Source organism: Cyanistes caeruleus, chromosome 2 (assembly GCF_971803275.1).
Source record: "Cyanistes caeruleus chromosome 2, bCyaCae1.hap1.1, whole genome shotgun sequence".
NCBI lineage: Eukaryota > Metazoa > Chordata > Aves > Passeriformes > Paridae > Cyanistes > Cyanistes caeruleus.
Window position 1 is genome coordinate 113,003,574 of NC_141702.1, and position 15,002 is coordinate 113,018,575.

The 15,002-nt window shown below is 40.2% G+C and overlaps 1 protein-coding gene across 5 annotated transcripts; it reads left to right on the top strand.

Annotated features, from left to right (window-relative positions):
- Positions 1-4,953: 4,953 nt before the first annotated feature.
- Positions 4,954-14,318, top strand: ETAA1 (ETAA1 activator of ATR kinase). 5 transcript variants are annotated; one of them, XM_086879253.1, is made up of 7 exons: positions 4,988-5,212; positions 6,730-6,867; positions 7,133-7,209; positions 8,711-8,829; positions 9,156-10,965; positions 11,185-11,296; positions 13,087-14,318. In XM_086879253.1, exons 1-7 carry the CDS (start codon positions 5,032-5,034, stop codon positions 13,200-13,202), a joined length of 2,553 nt encoding a protein of 850 aa, XP_086735379.1. In that variant the 5' UTR covers positions 4,988-5,031; the 3' UTR covers positions 13,203-14,318. The 5 variants fall into 5 exon arrangements, with proteins under 5 accessions (XP_086735378.1, XP_086735379.1, XP_086735381.1 ...); XM_086879252.1 differs by having other exon boundaries at positions 4,954-5,212; positions 9,156-11,296; XM_086879255.1 differs by having other exon boundaries at positions 5,168-5,467; positions 9,156-11,296.
- Positions 14,319-15,002: the final 684 nt, after the last annotated feature.

Here is a 15,002-nt window from a genome sequence, read left to right on the forward strand (position 1 = left end):
TTTTACATTTGATGAGATTTTCTGAGTGTGATAAATAAATTAAGATGAAGCTCTATGATAAGAAGAGGGAAAAAAAGAAAGAGATATATGTAAAATATTTTTAATGTTCCTATGGTTCTCGGATTGCATGGCAGAGAGAAAGAGGGAAAGAGAATGCAAAAGCATAAACTAGGCTTGTGTAAATTACTCTGACATTTAATAACTCTCTACTAAAAATTCCCAAGCAAGGCTACTTCAGATATTTTTAAGGTCATGTATCATTTACTGTCTAGGTCAATTTATGCATCAGCAAAAATTGCTGCAAAGCTTTCTGGACAGCACTTTAAAATTAAAGGTACATGTAACTGTTTTGGCCATATTTTTCTCCTCACCAGTTTTTGCTCTGTGAGCACTTCACCTTGGAAAATTAAAGTAACATTCTGTAATAAGTGAAGTCAGTATGATATTTCAAGGCAAGCCAAGGACAAGCTTTATAACTGTACTATCAAAATGCTATTAATAAAAGCAAAAATACACACACGATGCCTGTATTCCCCTATGGATGGAAAAAATTATTGTCCATTAAGTTAACATTTCAGATATTCTCTCAGTTTTTCCTAAGGTCCCAAAACCATCAACAAAACACAAATCTCTTCTTGTTAACTCGTATAATCTGCTATCACACAGTGCTCCATTTCAGTAAACATTCCAAGGCTTCTTAAGAGAATATGTGGATAAGCAAGATTTCTGGGATGAGAAAAGGTGGGAAATACTGTACTTTCATAGTTAAATTTTATAAAGGAGTCTTATTTTATTTTTGTTTGGCCCCACAGAGCCCAAGCTGTATTTATAAATTGATCTTACATTAAGCATCTAAATTCTCTCCTCTGTTTATGTAGCTCCCCTCACTGCTGTACCCAATGGCTCCATAGTTTTCCCCAGGACAATCCAGGCTGCAGTAACTAATATCTATTACCACCCATGAAACCAGGGGAGGCAGTGCAGCAGGGAAACACCCCAGCTGGCTCTGAAGGGGCAAAGCTGGCTAGAAGATATCAGGTTCCCTGAGTTACACCACTCTGAGTCCATCCCTGAGCTTTGCTAAGCACCCTCTGCAGAAATACACCACAAGCCACACGGGTACATGCACGTTACTCACCTGCTCCTTCCTGAACAGAAAACGTGTTTAAAGTACCATATATAACTGTACTGAGTTTTAGAGCTTGTACCCACACCTCTTCTAAAACAAATTAACCAAGGAAAATACATCTTGGAGAATTTGCTTCTTCACCTGGTGTCAGGTAATCAAAATGCAGAGACACATGTTTTCATTAGAGATAAATTATGAGAGTGGGTGTGTGTTTTGCTTCCTTTATTTTCAGTGGTTAAAAAGAAATTAATTTCAAGATGAAAATGCCGTTTGGGAACAAAAAAAGCCCAAAACAGCTCACTTTGAAAATATCACAGAGCATTTAAAAACACACTAGAAAAAAAAAAAAAAAAAAAAAAGCAGTATTTGTCAAATTAATTTCACTATTTATAATAACTTCCATGCTTTCATAAATCTTGATATTTTCCTTTAAATCACTATTATTGATTTTCCCTTTTCCCCCGCCCTAACAAGAATGAAAGATGAACTATAACACAGTCACTCCCTCTCTTTGTTATATTGATGCAATACATTAGGCATTTTGAAAAACTCACTAATGAGACAAATTCTGTCCAAGATAAAAACCCTCACTTTAAAGCTCTGTGTTCAAAGGACGTTAAAAATGAGCCTTTTTCAGTCTTATTTTCAATGAATTTATTACACCAGTGGGAAATTCTTAGGAAACTTCTCAGATCTGCCACATTTATTTAACTTCATTTTAGATATTGTCTCATAAAATAAAGTGAAAAGTTTTCAGGCAGTTTATACTACTATTAAAATCTGAACTAACTTTATTATTCATTCAATCTCCTCCATTATTTATCCCTTTTGATTTGAAAGTAGGACTCACAACTGCAGCACCAGGAGTTTGCTGCAAGTCCCTGGAACACAGCCCCACCACAATTAGCCACTGATCCAGCTGCTCATATCACACCAAGGGAATGCAAACTCCCTCCTCCTTGAGGCTACAGCTCCACAGAGGAACCCTCCAACATCACAGGCTTCCAACACTACATTCCTTAACTTAATAAACAGTATCAGCTCAGAGTTGAGCTCTTAAGCTGCAGTGACACACACACACACACTTTGACTCATTAGGAAAGTAGGATTTCTTTCCCACTATGAACCTGTTTAGCTTATCTGTACATGCAGATTTTATTTTGGTTTTTGCCAACTTTTAGTAACACAACTTTACATAGGCTTAAATTGATGCAACAAGATCTCCCATGCAGAATGAAATACATGTTAAATATGCTTCTATTTTTTCCCCAAAGTGCTTTTACTGCATGACTAAAACCTCACAAATGTCTGAAAGACCTGTGGTAAATATTCACATTTTTATGAATGGGTTTAGTGAACAATTAGCTCAGAGAAAGGAAGAAATCAAAGTCAGCATTGCAAAATTTGTAACACTCAGTGAATATGACAGATGTTACTTAATTTTATTTACTGATGACAGTATTTCAGATTATGCTTGTTAACAGAAAGAAATACAAAGGCAGACCACAGTACAGTACCCAGCTGCTAAGAGGTCACTGGAAAGTGGTAGGACACATCAAGATTTAGTAGTACTTTCTAGAAAGTGTGTCAATTTCAGTGTTTTGCGTTCCTTCAAGATTTTTTGAGTTTTGCTACTGCAAAAAGTTTCTTCTCAGTATCTATTTCAACTGTAACTAACCATAGTTACTTACATAGTGCCTATTGCATAGAGTCCAGGTAAGGCATTTTTAATTACTTTATTGCAAACCTTTACTTTAATTACTATGTTGCAAAACTACAAAGCAATCAAGATTATCATGCATAGATAGCTTTGCCACACTTTGTGCTGGTGTACAGATCTACCCACACTGGTACGATTACAAGTACCAGTAGCAACATTCAGATGTCTATGATGGATTTTGAAGCCTAATTCTTGACCCACTTTTTCAGTCCCCTTTATATTTTAAGCTCTGCTTTATATTTTACAGGTCTGGACTAAACAATTTAACTATTCAAATGTCACAACTTTCTGCTCTTGTTATTAATTTGCTACATATATAATACAGTTTCTCTGTTTTAATACATAGTACCTATTTTTTATTTTTTTTTCTTGTTAAGAAGTCTTCTGTTGGCTTTAATTACACTCACGAGAATGGAGAAGTGAAGAAACATATTGTTCGCCTGAGGCCTCAGGTGGAAAGAAAAGGTTTCATGGCTCAGGGAATCAATCTTTAGTGACTTCAAAACTTTTTACTCCTGATCCAAGCCTGAAACCCACTGCTTACATGTTACAAATTAAATATGATCCCAAAGTACTCCGAATCAATTAAATAAAAACCAAGCAAAAGACAAGTACAGAGTAGTCCACTCCTTGACCCTATATGCTCAACAGATATGTTTGTACATTTATTTTTAGAGCCTCAGGGAGGAAATATCCACATTGTTATATGCACATATGTTTGCATTTATATTGCTTAAAATAACCATGTAATATCACAGTCCACCAGGAACCCCATGTTAACTTCTTATCTACCAAATTTAGCTTCTGTAAGCATCGCTCCACCAGCACCAACTGCCTCACTGGAATGAAATGGTTTATGCCTGCTGAGTTTCACAGAATCACAGACTCAATCAGATTAGAAAACTCCTCTGAGATCATTGAGTTCAACCTATGACCAACACGGCAACTAGTCCACGGCACTAAGTGCCACAAACAGACTTTCCTTAAACATCTACAGGGACTGTGATTCCCTGGACAGCCCATTCTAACGCAGAATCACTCTTCCTGTGAAGAAATTCCTCCTATGTCCAACCTAAACCTCCTCTGGTGCAGCTTCATGCAATTTCTTCCTCTTCTCATGCATTTTCTTCTTCATGCAATTTCTTCTCATTTTGCTGCTGCTTGTCTGGGAGAAGAGAATGACCCCCACTTGGCTTCAATCTCCTTTCAGGGAGTTGTAGAGAGTAAAGTCACCCCTGACCATCCTCTTCTCCAGGCTGAACACCTCCAGCTCCATCAGCTGTTCCTCGTAAGAATTGTTTCACCATTTCATTGCCCTGCTCTGGACTTACTCCAGCAACTCCTTGTCCTTCCTGAACTGGGAGGGTCCAGAACTGGACACAGCAGTTGAGGCACAGCTTCATCAGTGCCAAGTACTGGGGAAGAATTCTTCCCTGGTCCTGCTGGCCACACTATTCCTGATACAGGCCAGAACGCCACAGAACTTCTTGGCCACCTGGGCACATGCTGGCTCATGCTCAGCTCCTGGTGGCCAACACCCCCAGGCCCTTTTGCTGGAACCAATTTCCAGCCCCTTATCCCCCAACTTGTACCACTGAACGGGGCTGCACTGGCCAAAGTACAGAAAAAAAAGTGTAGAACCCCACACTGGGCCTTGTTGAACCTCATACTCTTGAGCCCATCAATCCAGCCTGTCCGAGATCCCTCTGCAGAGCCTTCCTGCCCTAGAGCAGAGCAACATTCCCACCCACCTAGGCGTCATCCCAGAATTTGCTAATGGTAGATCCGAGGCAATTCAGGCCAAGCCGAGGCAACAGACCGCAGGAGGGCACATCCAGCCCCTCTGCCCACGGCTAAGCTTTTCCTTCCCCCAGATGTGGGGGCGGCAGGGCTCCACCGCCCCAGCGGCGGCGGCGGCGGCAGCGCCGGGCGGGAGGACCCGGCGGCGCCTCACGGCGGGCGGGGCGGGGCGGGGCGGGGCGGGCGGGGCGGGGCGGGGCGGGGCGGGGCCGGTCCGCAGTTCTCCGCCGCGTCCGCCTGCCCGCCCGCCCTCGCAGCGCGGGGCCAATGGCCGCTGGAGGCGGCCCGGCGGCGGCCAATAGGCGGCGGTCTCGCGAGCTGCCCGGCAAAATGGCGGCGCTGCCGGTGGCGGGACCGCTGAGGTGCCGCCGCAGCGGCCGCCATGCCCGGTAGCCGGCGGAGGGGGCTGTCCCTCAGGCCCGCCGCCCTGAGGAGGCGCAGCGGCGGCGAGGAGCAGCTCACCCGGCGGCGGGCGGAGCTCCCCGCGGAGGAGGGGGCGGTGGAAGGCGGCGCGGGCCGAGGCCTGCCCGCCGGGGAGGCGGCGTGCTCGCCCCGCGCTGCAGGTACGGCGGGAGCGGCCCCTGGGGGCCCCGGCCCTGCCCGCTACCTCTGGAAGGCGGTGGGAGGCGCGGCCGAGCCGTGAGGAGGGGTTGGTGCGGTGTAAATCTCCGCTCGCCCCGAGAAGGGGCTGTTGCTGTCAAGAGCTTGTTGAGCCAGCCTGCCCCGGGGGCCGGGCGGGACAATGGTGCCCTGGCGTGCGTTATAAGAGCTTTGCCAGGAGGTCGAGGCAAGTGTGCCTGCCCCTCTGTTCAGCCCTGGTGAGGCCACATCTGGAATATTCTGACCGGTTCTGGGCTGCTCAGAACAAGAGAGGCATGGAGCTCCTGGAACAGGTCCATCAGAGAGCTACAGAGTTGGTTAGTGGCTTGGAGAATGTCTTTACGAGGAAAGAGTGAGGGAGTTGGTCCTGTTTAGCCTTGAGAAGAGAAAACAGAGGGCACAACATCGTGTATAAATATCTAAAGGGAGGGTGCAAAGAGAGTGGACCAGGCTCGGCTCAGTGGTGCTGAGCAGTAGCACAAGAAACAGGCAGAAACTGATGGACAGAAGTTCCACCTGAACGTGAGGAAGAACTTTACTCTGCAGTGACGGCACTGGAACAGGTTGCCCAGAGAGGGTGTGGAGTTTCCCTCACTGGAGATATTCCAGAACCTTCTGGACACAATCCTGTAGCATGTGCTCTGGGATGACCCTGCTTCAGCAGAGAGGTTGGATAAGGTGATCACTATGGTCCTTTCCAACTTTACCCATTCTGTGATTCCCATAGCAAATACTGGAACTAACCAAGGAGAGGATAAAACATTGGCCATGCTATGCACTTCAGGGCAAAACATCTTATAAGATATTTCTCCCTGTATAGTAATAGCATCTTTAAAATTATTTCTGAAGGCTTTCACATCTGCAGCATCATTTCTGAATGGCAGGGGTGACTAGCAGAGTTTCACATAGGGTGTTTAGTTCACTTACTGATCAAAGGCAGCTGTAAGCAGGTTTTGAATAGCTAAATCCTGCTTTTAATAGTCCTAGCTGGGAAGGCCCAGGGGAGGAAATACAGACAAATGTAGGTTATGACCCAGAGAAGTTTGGAGGCCCATTAAAATAGTAGTTCAACTCAGAGTCTGGGTGAAAGACACAAAGCAAGTGAGAATACAAAATATTATTTCTTAGAGGTATACATAATTCTTCTCTTAATATAAGATTAAGTCAATATATTCCTCTCAAGTGTAAGAATTGACATCTTTACAATCAGATGCTGGGTGTGAAGGTGTCAGGATGATGTAATGTTCTGTTATCTCTGTGGTGATGTAATTGGCAAAGCTAGGAGTCCTGTCCTATATTTAATGTCTAGTTATGAACAGTTTTCCTTTTGTGAGTAAGGGAATCCTGGTCAGTGTGAACTTGATTTTTATTCTTGATGTTCCTAAAGCATCTTCTTTTGTCTTGACCTGTTCTGTGTTCTAAGTGATTTTTGCCTTTTATTTGTTGTTTTTCAATAAAGATGTTCTTTCTTTTCACACAGAGCCATGTTTACATAAGACACCAAAGAGATCGTTGAGTAGGAAATCCCGAATACCTGCTTTCAGCTCTCCTGTTAATGACACTGAGACACAGCAAGAAATCTTTTGGGATTCTCATTCACCAATTGCACACAGACTAGGTAATGCCAAAATCCAGACTTCAGGACACCCGTTTGAGACATGGAGTGAGAGTGTAGTAAAAGTTATAAAAGATTTTTTGGAAAAAGGTTGCTTTCACTTATAATGGTTGTTTGATTTTATTTTCATTAAAAACCTGTAAGTTCTTCAATATAGCATTGAATCAAGCTTCAATGTTTACAGGTTTATTTGAATTACTTGAGATGTACTGTACTTCATAAATTGAATAGATTTCAAAATTTTTAAGAAGTTTGTTTGTTTTCATAGGCAATGGAAAAACCAAGCAGTCTACCAGTAGATGCGCAGTAGAAATTTCGGAAATTGTTAATCGTATTGCTCCCCAGGTAATCATAACCTTCTAAAACAATGCTTTGCATGTGCAGTAATCAGAGAGAATAGTGCTTCAGCCTTAGCCTTGCTTTTAGTTACAGTAGTGTCATGGTAACAGTTGGGCATGTAGAAAACTGGTTTATAGAACTGCATTGAATTTAAAATGGTAAGTACAGCATTGACTGATTTTTGTGTGAGTCACAGATGCTGTAGTAAAGGATACATGAAGAAATTTGCAGCAGCTCCAGTTTAGAAGGGTTTGCTTTCAGAATACAAGTTACAGCTTTTTTGTCTTAGGAATATTATTTATTTATCCTTAATTACTCATTTGTTAGAAGGTAAGAGTTTCTTCACATACTGGATTTACTTGTTTTTAAGCATTTTGAACAGTCTTGATTGACTGCTGATTTACAAGAACAAGACCCAGATGAGAGATATTTTGCAATAAAATAAACATAGTAACCTTGCTTCAATATTCTAAATAATTTTCCTCTTTACCCCAATATCTCTGCCCTTTCCCTCTTGCTGTCAACCTGATGTCCACAGCTTAGAAAGTAAAAACAAAAGTGCTGTTGGATTTTAAGTGCAAGAGGAAAACGTGTAATTCCTAAAATTTGTAGTATTTAGCTTGCAAAACATGCCTGCTTTTTTGACATGGCTGTTTAAAATATATTTACTGTTTAGCATATTTGTGAGAAACTATACTAAAAGAATTGGAAAATCACTGATAAGGGATGCCACTGCCTACCTTTTAAATAGTTACAGTTCTGCCATAAATGTATTCTGCTGATTGTTTTTATTTTTTTAAACAAAAACAAATTTTAAAAAAACTTAAATTTACAAAGACTGAGAGAATCTATTTAAAACTACCCTAGTAGTTAGTAAAGTTCAAATTATTTTTGCTGGCTTACATGCAGTAATTTGCTACATCCTATTGCTTTGTCCCTCTAAACAATTCATCACAGTATTATATCGCTTTCATTTCAGAATTCAAATTCAAGCCTGAACTTTGAAGCTCTGAAACAATTCCATTTAGTTTCTAAAGGTCACTTAATTCTATTTAAAGGCTCTTTTTCTAAATTAGTTGTAGTGGAAGAAGTCAGAATTTTCTTCTGTAAGCATACAGAGTGTAATTTATTTCAAGGTCTCTAATCTGTTTGTGCTGCTGGCCTCTCAGACAGCTCCTTAGTAGTATACTGAAGTAAACTAGATCACAGCTTCTAACATGAATGTGTATAAACCTGGAGCAGACTACTAGATTTGTATGCCAAAGTATAATTCAGTTATTTTAATTGAAGTTCCTGCTTTAAATTGATACGAGTAAAGTGATATGACTGTCAATGGACAATTTTGCAGTAATCTCACCTAACTTGTTTTTGCCCTTATCTGTGGCTTTCTACAGGTTTCATACTGCATTTATTTAGTTTAGCAACTTTTAACTCATGTAAGATGTGTGTCTAGTCGAGACTTTATCTGAAGCCAAATTTCTGAACATTATAAATCTTAATTATTCAGGATGAAAAAGCAGCCTGTAATGAAGGGTCCCTCATAGGAACATGGATTGGTGAGGATGCTATTCCCTGTACACCTGTGGTAGTAAAAGGGCGAGCTAGGACCAAGTTAAGTTGTACAAGGTAAGTTACAGTTCCTTCTTACCTATCATAACTGGGTTTTCGTGAAAAAGGCTATGTGGTCTTCTGTGTATAGTGAAACATATAATTGTACATTAGCATATAGACTGCTTTTAACTGTGGGCTCGTTATGTCTTCTTGGAGGGGGTAGATGTTGGCTGCATATTGGAAGCAGTGGGATTTAGTCATACCTTTGTAGCTGTTAAACCAGAGAATGAACAGCTCATAGGGTCATGTAACTGAACTTGGCAAAGCTTTCTCAGTAGTAGTACTGAGAAATAGAAATATTAGAAAATAACTTTATTTTCTGTATTTTCTTTTTAATCCAGATATCCTAAGACAAAAAATCCCGAAGAGGAACTCATGAAATTGGCTAAGGAGTTTGATAAAAATCTAGTAGAGTTAGATGCTGTTCAGGAACAGGAAAAGCTTGATCATAACTTAATTGAGACCAACTCAGAGTCTTCAAGTAATTCTAAAGATGAAGTAAATGTGAAAAACCAGAAATCAATTCTTGGTGAAGGTTCTGAAGCAGATACTGCTGTGTCCCTGAAAGCAGTTGGACAGAGCACTGGCATCCCTGTGGCAGAGCCCTGTCAATCCAACAGTCAAAAGTCTGTAGACCTGGAGGCTGAAGTAGCCCTTCACGCTCTTTTTGACTCCTCTACCCAGAAATGCAGTGGACAGTTGAGCCAAGAGCTGTCAGATATTTCTCTAAATAATAGTTTTCATAAAATTAAAAGTACCTTGGAAGAGGAGAACCTTCCTGAGAAAGTTGAAGAGACACAGCATGGTAATTCAGAGGCATATCAAAAGGATACTCCGATTGCCATAGGAAATGTTGACCAGATTTTACCAAAACCTGCTACTGACACCCTGACAAAAAAAAATCCTCCTAATTTGAAGACACAATTGATGGCCTCTACTAAGCTTGCTGGAGTAGTTAATGATGACTTTGATGACTGGGATACAGATCTTTTGGCAGATGACTCTTTTGTGATGCAGATAACCCAAAATCCTGAATTGATAAGTACTGAAGAACCACCACAAATTCCTGCAAATCCACTTGTGCACAATTTCAGTGATGCTAGCGGAACACGGCAAAGAAGTAGTGGCAACTCAGTAACTCTTTTGGGGACTGTAAACAAATCTAACAGTTTGCAATATTCACCTTTGAAACATGCTAGTAAAAGCTCACAAAATGTTGTAAAATCATTGTCTTTACAAAAACCGTGCAAGACAGAAAACTCAAGGGCAGAGACCAGGGTCTTGCATGGCAAGTGTGATGTTAAGCCAGATAAAATCAAATCTGTTTGGAAGAGTACCCAAAACAGTGATTTGAACCACATTCCTGTTTCAGTGCAATCTGAAATCAAGAATGGAAATGAATCTACTGAGCCTAAAAGCGATGCTCTTCCTCTTTTTCCTTCAAGATCTAATCCTCATAGACAGACAGCAGAAAAACCTGGAAATAACACTCCTACTATTTCCTGTCAGGCATCCAGTGTTTCTACCAACATGAAACCTAATGATCTAACCAAAGTGGTTAACCAAGCTGATACAGGTCACTCAAATCAAGATGAAATACCAAAGAAATACCCTCTGTCATTTGAGGACTGGAATGAACCAAAATCCTCTGATGAGATATTAGGTATTTGTGGATCAATTAGTCTTTGGGATGCAAACTATGAGGATGATGAATTGTTATATCAGGTGTGTGATGATATAGAAAAGCAAACTCAGAGCCAGGATGTTAAACAAGGAAATGAAAAAACTAAAACTATTCAAGGAGCCAGTATTAATTCCATATCAAATGCTGGTAACAGCTTCCCAGCATCTAAACAAAGACTGCCTGATCTCTTCTTGGCAGAAAACACAAATGCAAAACAGGAGGATCTCTCACTGAAGGATTCCAGTAGGAATTCATCAAAGATAGTGCATGGGCTGGCCACAGCAGGTCATGTAGTGAACTCTAAGAACGTCTCAAATCCTCAGGCTGCGATCTCGGGTCCTTCTGTGGAGTGTAAATATGCACTGCTTAAAAACTGTCATCAAGATGCTTCTGAAGATGCTGCCAAGACTGTTTCAGGGAAATGGTACAGGTCAAATTCTGTGCCAGCAGGAGAGACAGGTTCTGAAGTAAGTCCTGTTAATGCAGTAAATATTTTTAGTAGAAAAGAACTCAACAGCTCACATGTCTTGTCTAATGTGGGAAAGATTCCAAGTAGCAGCTCTGGTAACAAAACTTCACTTGTGCCTTCAAAGTTTAAGTTCCGAAAGATTAACAGTTCTCAGGGTGGTCTTCATATAGGGTCTGAAAATCCAGGGAATCATTCTGGCATTGGAATTACTCTGCAGGGTTTGGAAGGAAGCAAGAATGAGGTGAATGTGACTTTGCACAGCAAGCTTGACAATAAGAAATCACCTTTCAAGAGGCACCTTTCAGAGTCTTTTGCACAGTCTTCTTCAGGTATTTGCCTTTATTGTATCACTGTTAGACTGTTATTGTGTGTTTCCTTACTGTAGTCAGAATGTCAGAGAAATTTGTTCTGTACTGCAACTTAAAATAGGCTTCAATATTCATCCATTCAGTTAAGGTGTTAGATGTTCTAAGGAAAATCTGGAAGTTATTTTCTCAAAAGTAAAATTGTACTGATGCTTATTTTGAATTCCTGTAGTTCAGGACACCTGTTTGCATTCCACTTCTCTAAATATCTCACAGCCTCTCTCCATAGACACTCAGGTTCCCTAGGATCAAGTGTAGGCTGATGCAGCAGTCAGCATGCTGTTTTCTTAACTTATTACTTAAAAATACTGTTACTTTGATGCATAGTAAAACCTTACTTAATGATGGGACAGGGGAAGAAGACAGCAGATGATGTGGAGTGCCAGTTTCTTTGTATTACTGCACACCTGGAATTTGGGACCTCAAATCACTTGACACTTCTCAGAGCTCAGCCTGTATTGTTGTTTGCTCTGTGGCTGGAACTGCCAGTGAAATACTCTTGTGTTATCTATCAGTCTAAACACTAAGATGCCTTTTCATCCGCAGGAGGGGTCAGGCACTTCTTACTGCCAGGCAACCAAGAGTCAGTGATATTCTATGCTCAGTGTTACTTGCTGGGGAAATGAACCAGTCAAGTGCCAGTCAGTCTTATTTTCACTTGATCTCACAGCTTGGCAAAGTTTTAATCAATATTCATTCTGATAAAACATGACTTTAAGAGTGTCCTATATTAACCTCCCATTTTCAAGAAGCGCTGTTGCAAAAGCAACAAAACAATTAATTGTTGAAGGGTGGGTACTTTATCTGTTTCTTCCCCAGCAGAGAGGCATATAAATGGAAAGTAGCAATTTTGGATTAAAATGGGGAAGGAAGGGGTGAGATAACAACTAGTTATTCTATTAAATGTTCATAGAGTAAAGGAATGAAAGAAAATAGCATAGGTTTTCTTTACATATAAACCATAACTTTCTTCATCTTAAATTTTGAGGGAAAGGACATTAACCAAAAAATTGCTATTTAATTTTTCCATGGACATTTTCTTGTGAGAAGCAAATATAGCCTTTGTTCTATTTATTCCGTTTGAATACTTATTAAAAATACATTAATTGGAAATTGGTGTGTAGAAATGGTAAAATTATCGGTATGTGCACGGAGTGTTCCTGTTGGTTCCAGTGAGGTCAGGATTTTATAGTATGGGAATTTATAGTTCTGTAACACACCATATAAAAGGCTATGCTTAGCTATCATCTTCTTGTCTCCTTTGCCAATTTTTATTGCTACTTTTGACCTTTTTTCAACCTATCTTGTTTTATTTGTGTGACACCTGTACTGTATCTGACCCCTGCGCCTATACCATCCCCATGTCCATATCTCTGCCTAACTCAGTAAATTGTAGAGCCCTTTTCACTCTGATAGCCTTAATTTTCTTAACCCATCACCATCTCCTATGTTGACTCCTGATGTCATAAGGTTCACTTGAAGGGCACCCAAGTAAAATTTCCTTGAAGCAAATGTGTGCATCCCAGTGCACTCATTGGGAGGCAGTAATCAGTAGCACTACAAAGGTCATGCATCTTGTCCCCTTCCTGCCTTGGGGACAGGATAGATGAGCCATTTTTAACTTGGGTGCTCGGTATGTCAAAATAGTGTGCTCCTGCCATAGATCTTCAGACACTGAAAATGGCTGAGTTAAAATACATATTGAACAAACCTGACATTCCTAATACATGGTTGGTTTTTTTTTTTATTTGCAGCATCTACGGTAGAGCAGAAAAATAGAAAATGTTCTCAAGAAGAGATTGAAAGGAAAAAACAAGAAGCTCTTGCACGAAGAAAATCCAGAACACAGGCATTCTGTAAAGATGCTTGAAGTTTGTTTTGTCTGTGGAGTAAGCTTTTGGTAGGGAAATACTGTAATGCCAGGAGACCCTTTCCAAACTCTGTTCACAGCTATTGATGGCAAGCTTTTTCTGTTTTCCAACATGAAAAGACCTCAACCTGAACCATAACTAATACTCTGGAGGTGCTTAGTTTTAATTAAAAACAATCAGTTATAAATGTGTAGTCCTAAACTACATTCAGCCAAATGAAATTCTGAGTTCACACATTGAAATGATATGGCCTGAAAATCATGGGAGTATTGGTATACACACATAATGAAGGTGTCAAAAACAGACTGGATGTATTACTGCAAGTATTCTAATCTATAAGACTCTCAAGCACACACAGATTAAGAAATACTAATGTTTGCTCTAATGTTTGCTCGAGGAAATTTTTAAAATTTTGGGTTAAATAAAGTACAATTTAGGAAACATCCAACATTGGAAAACTAATGGAAATGAACAAACTTTGGAAAGTGTGCTCAGTTTGTTTTACCTAAGGTAAGAATTGTACATAGAGAAGGAAGAATTTAATATAAAAGTTCCATTATGCAAAAAAGTGTCCTGCAAAGACCATGTTATATTCTTTTAAATTCATTTCAGGAAAAAGAACTGGAAATACCCTAAGGAAATTGGATCACCTTTTTCTAAACAGACATCACCAAGCTAATTAAAAAAGGTAGCCTATGCCATTTTAGCAAACCATGTGCAATATGTAATACACCAGGTGAAATCTCAGCAACTTTGCATCAGTTTAGCCATATGGGTTGTACTTAGTTTCAAACCAAAGGCTGTTGAATTGTAAAAATGCTGTGTCACATCAACTTAATGGGCTGATAGAATCTTTGATCTGATAGATGGGTGTAGAGCTCAGACTGTAAAAACTGCCTTTGGGTAAGCTGCAAGATTTTTCAACTGAGAAGTGCTTCTATGTAAACATGTGACACTATGAAAAGTGACTGTAATTTTTCTTTGTAAATAAATAACTTGGAAATGTTCCTTCAAATGTTGGAGGAAGCTTTTGGTTTCTATAGTATGCTGTTTTTGTAACTCTTAAAAATGTAAGTATTGTATATTTGTAAGTCATCATTAAATTTTTTTTCACATTTGTCTAGTCTGTTTTTGAAAATACTATATTAGAGAAACTGGTAAAAGGGAGGGACAGGGGGATTCCAGATGAACTTTACCTGAAGTCCTCACTTGGTAATTTCCCTAATTACTTGATAGCTCGATTTTCTACCCATACTTAGTGACAAGGTGCTTCCTTTGATCCATTTAACAATCCTTGATGGACAAACTGTTTCAGCACACAACCAGCTGCAGTGCAGTCCTGAAATACTTAATTTGGGGTCTTTTTGCTTGTGTTAACCACTGTGGGGTCAGTGTCAGTTGATTAAGGACTCGGAGCCCCAAGGCTACCAAAGACCATGCAGGTACCCAGGAAGCCTTACAGTCTGTGGCTGCAGCTCTCTGCCCTGCAACTGTTGTGCAGTATATGATAGAGTTGGATTAGTTTACTCATCTGACTGAAAATTAACCCAGAAAAATATTTCCAGCTTTTCAAAGAAGTTCACCATCATAATATCCTCAACAGCTAACATACCATGAAACAGCAAGATTTTGTTGTATTGTCAAGCCTCTGCTGGCAGTTTTCAGTTTAAAAGACAGAAGATTTGCATGTCCATATGACAAATAAGTGTAAATCCCAAACAGCAGCTCTTGGAGAAATTTGATTTATCCAGAGAATGTAATTTGCTCTGTGTATCTGAGGTATGCTTGTCTTGGTCTAG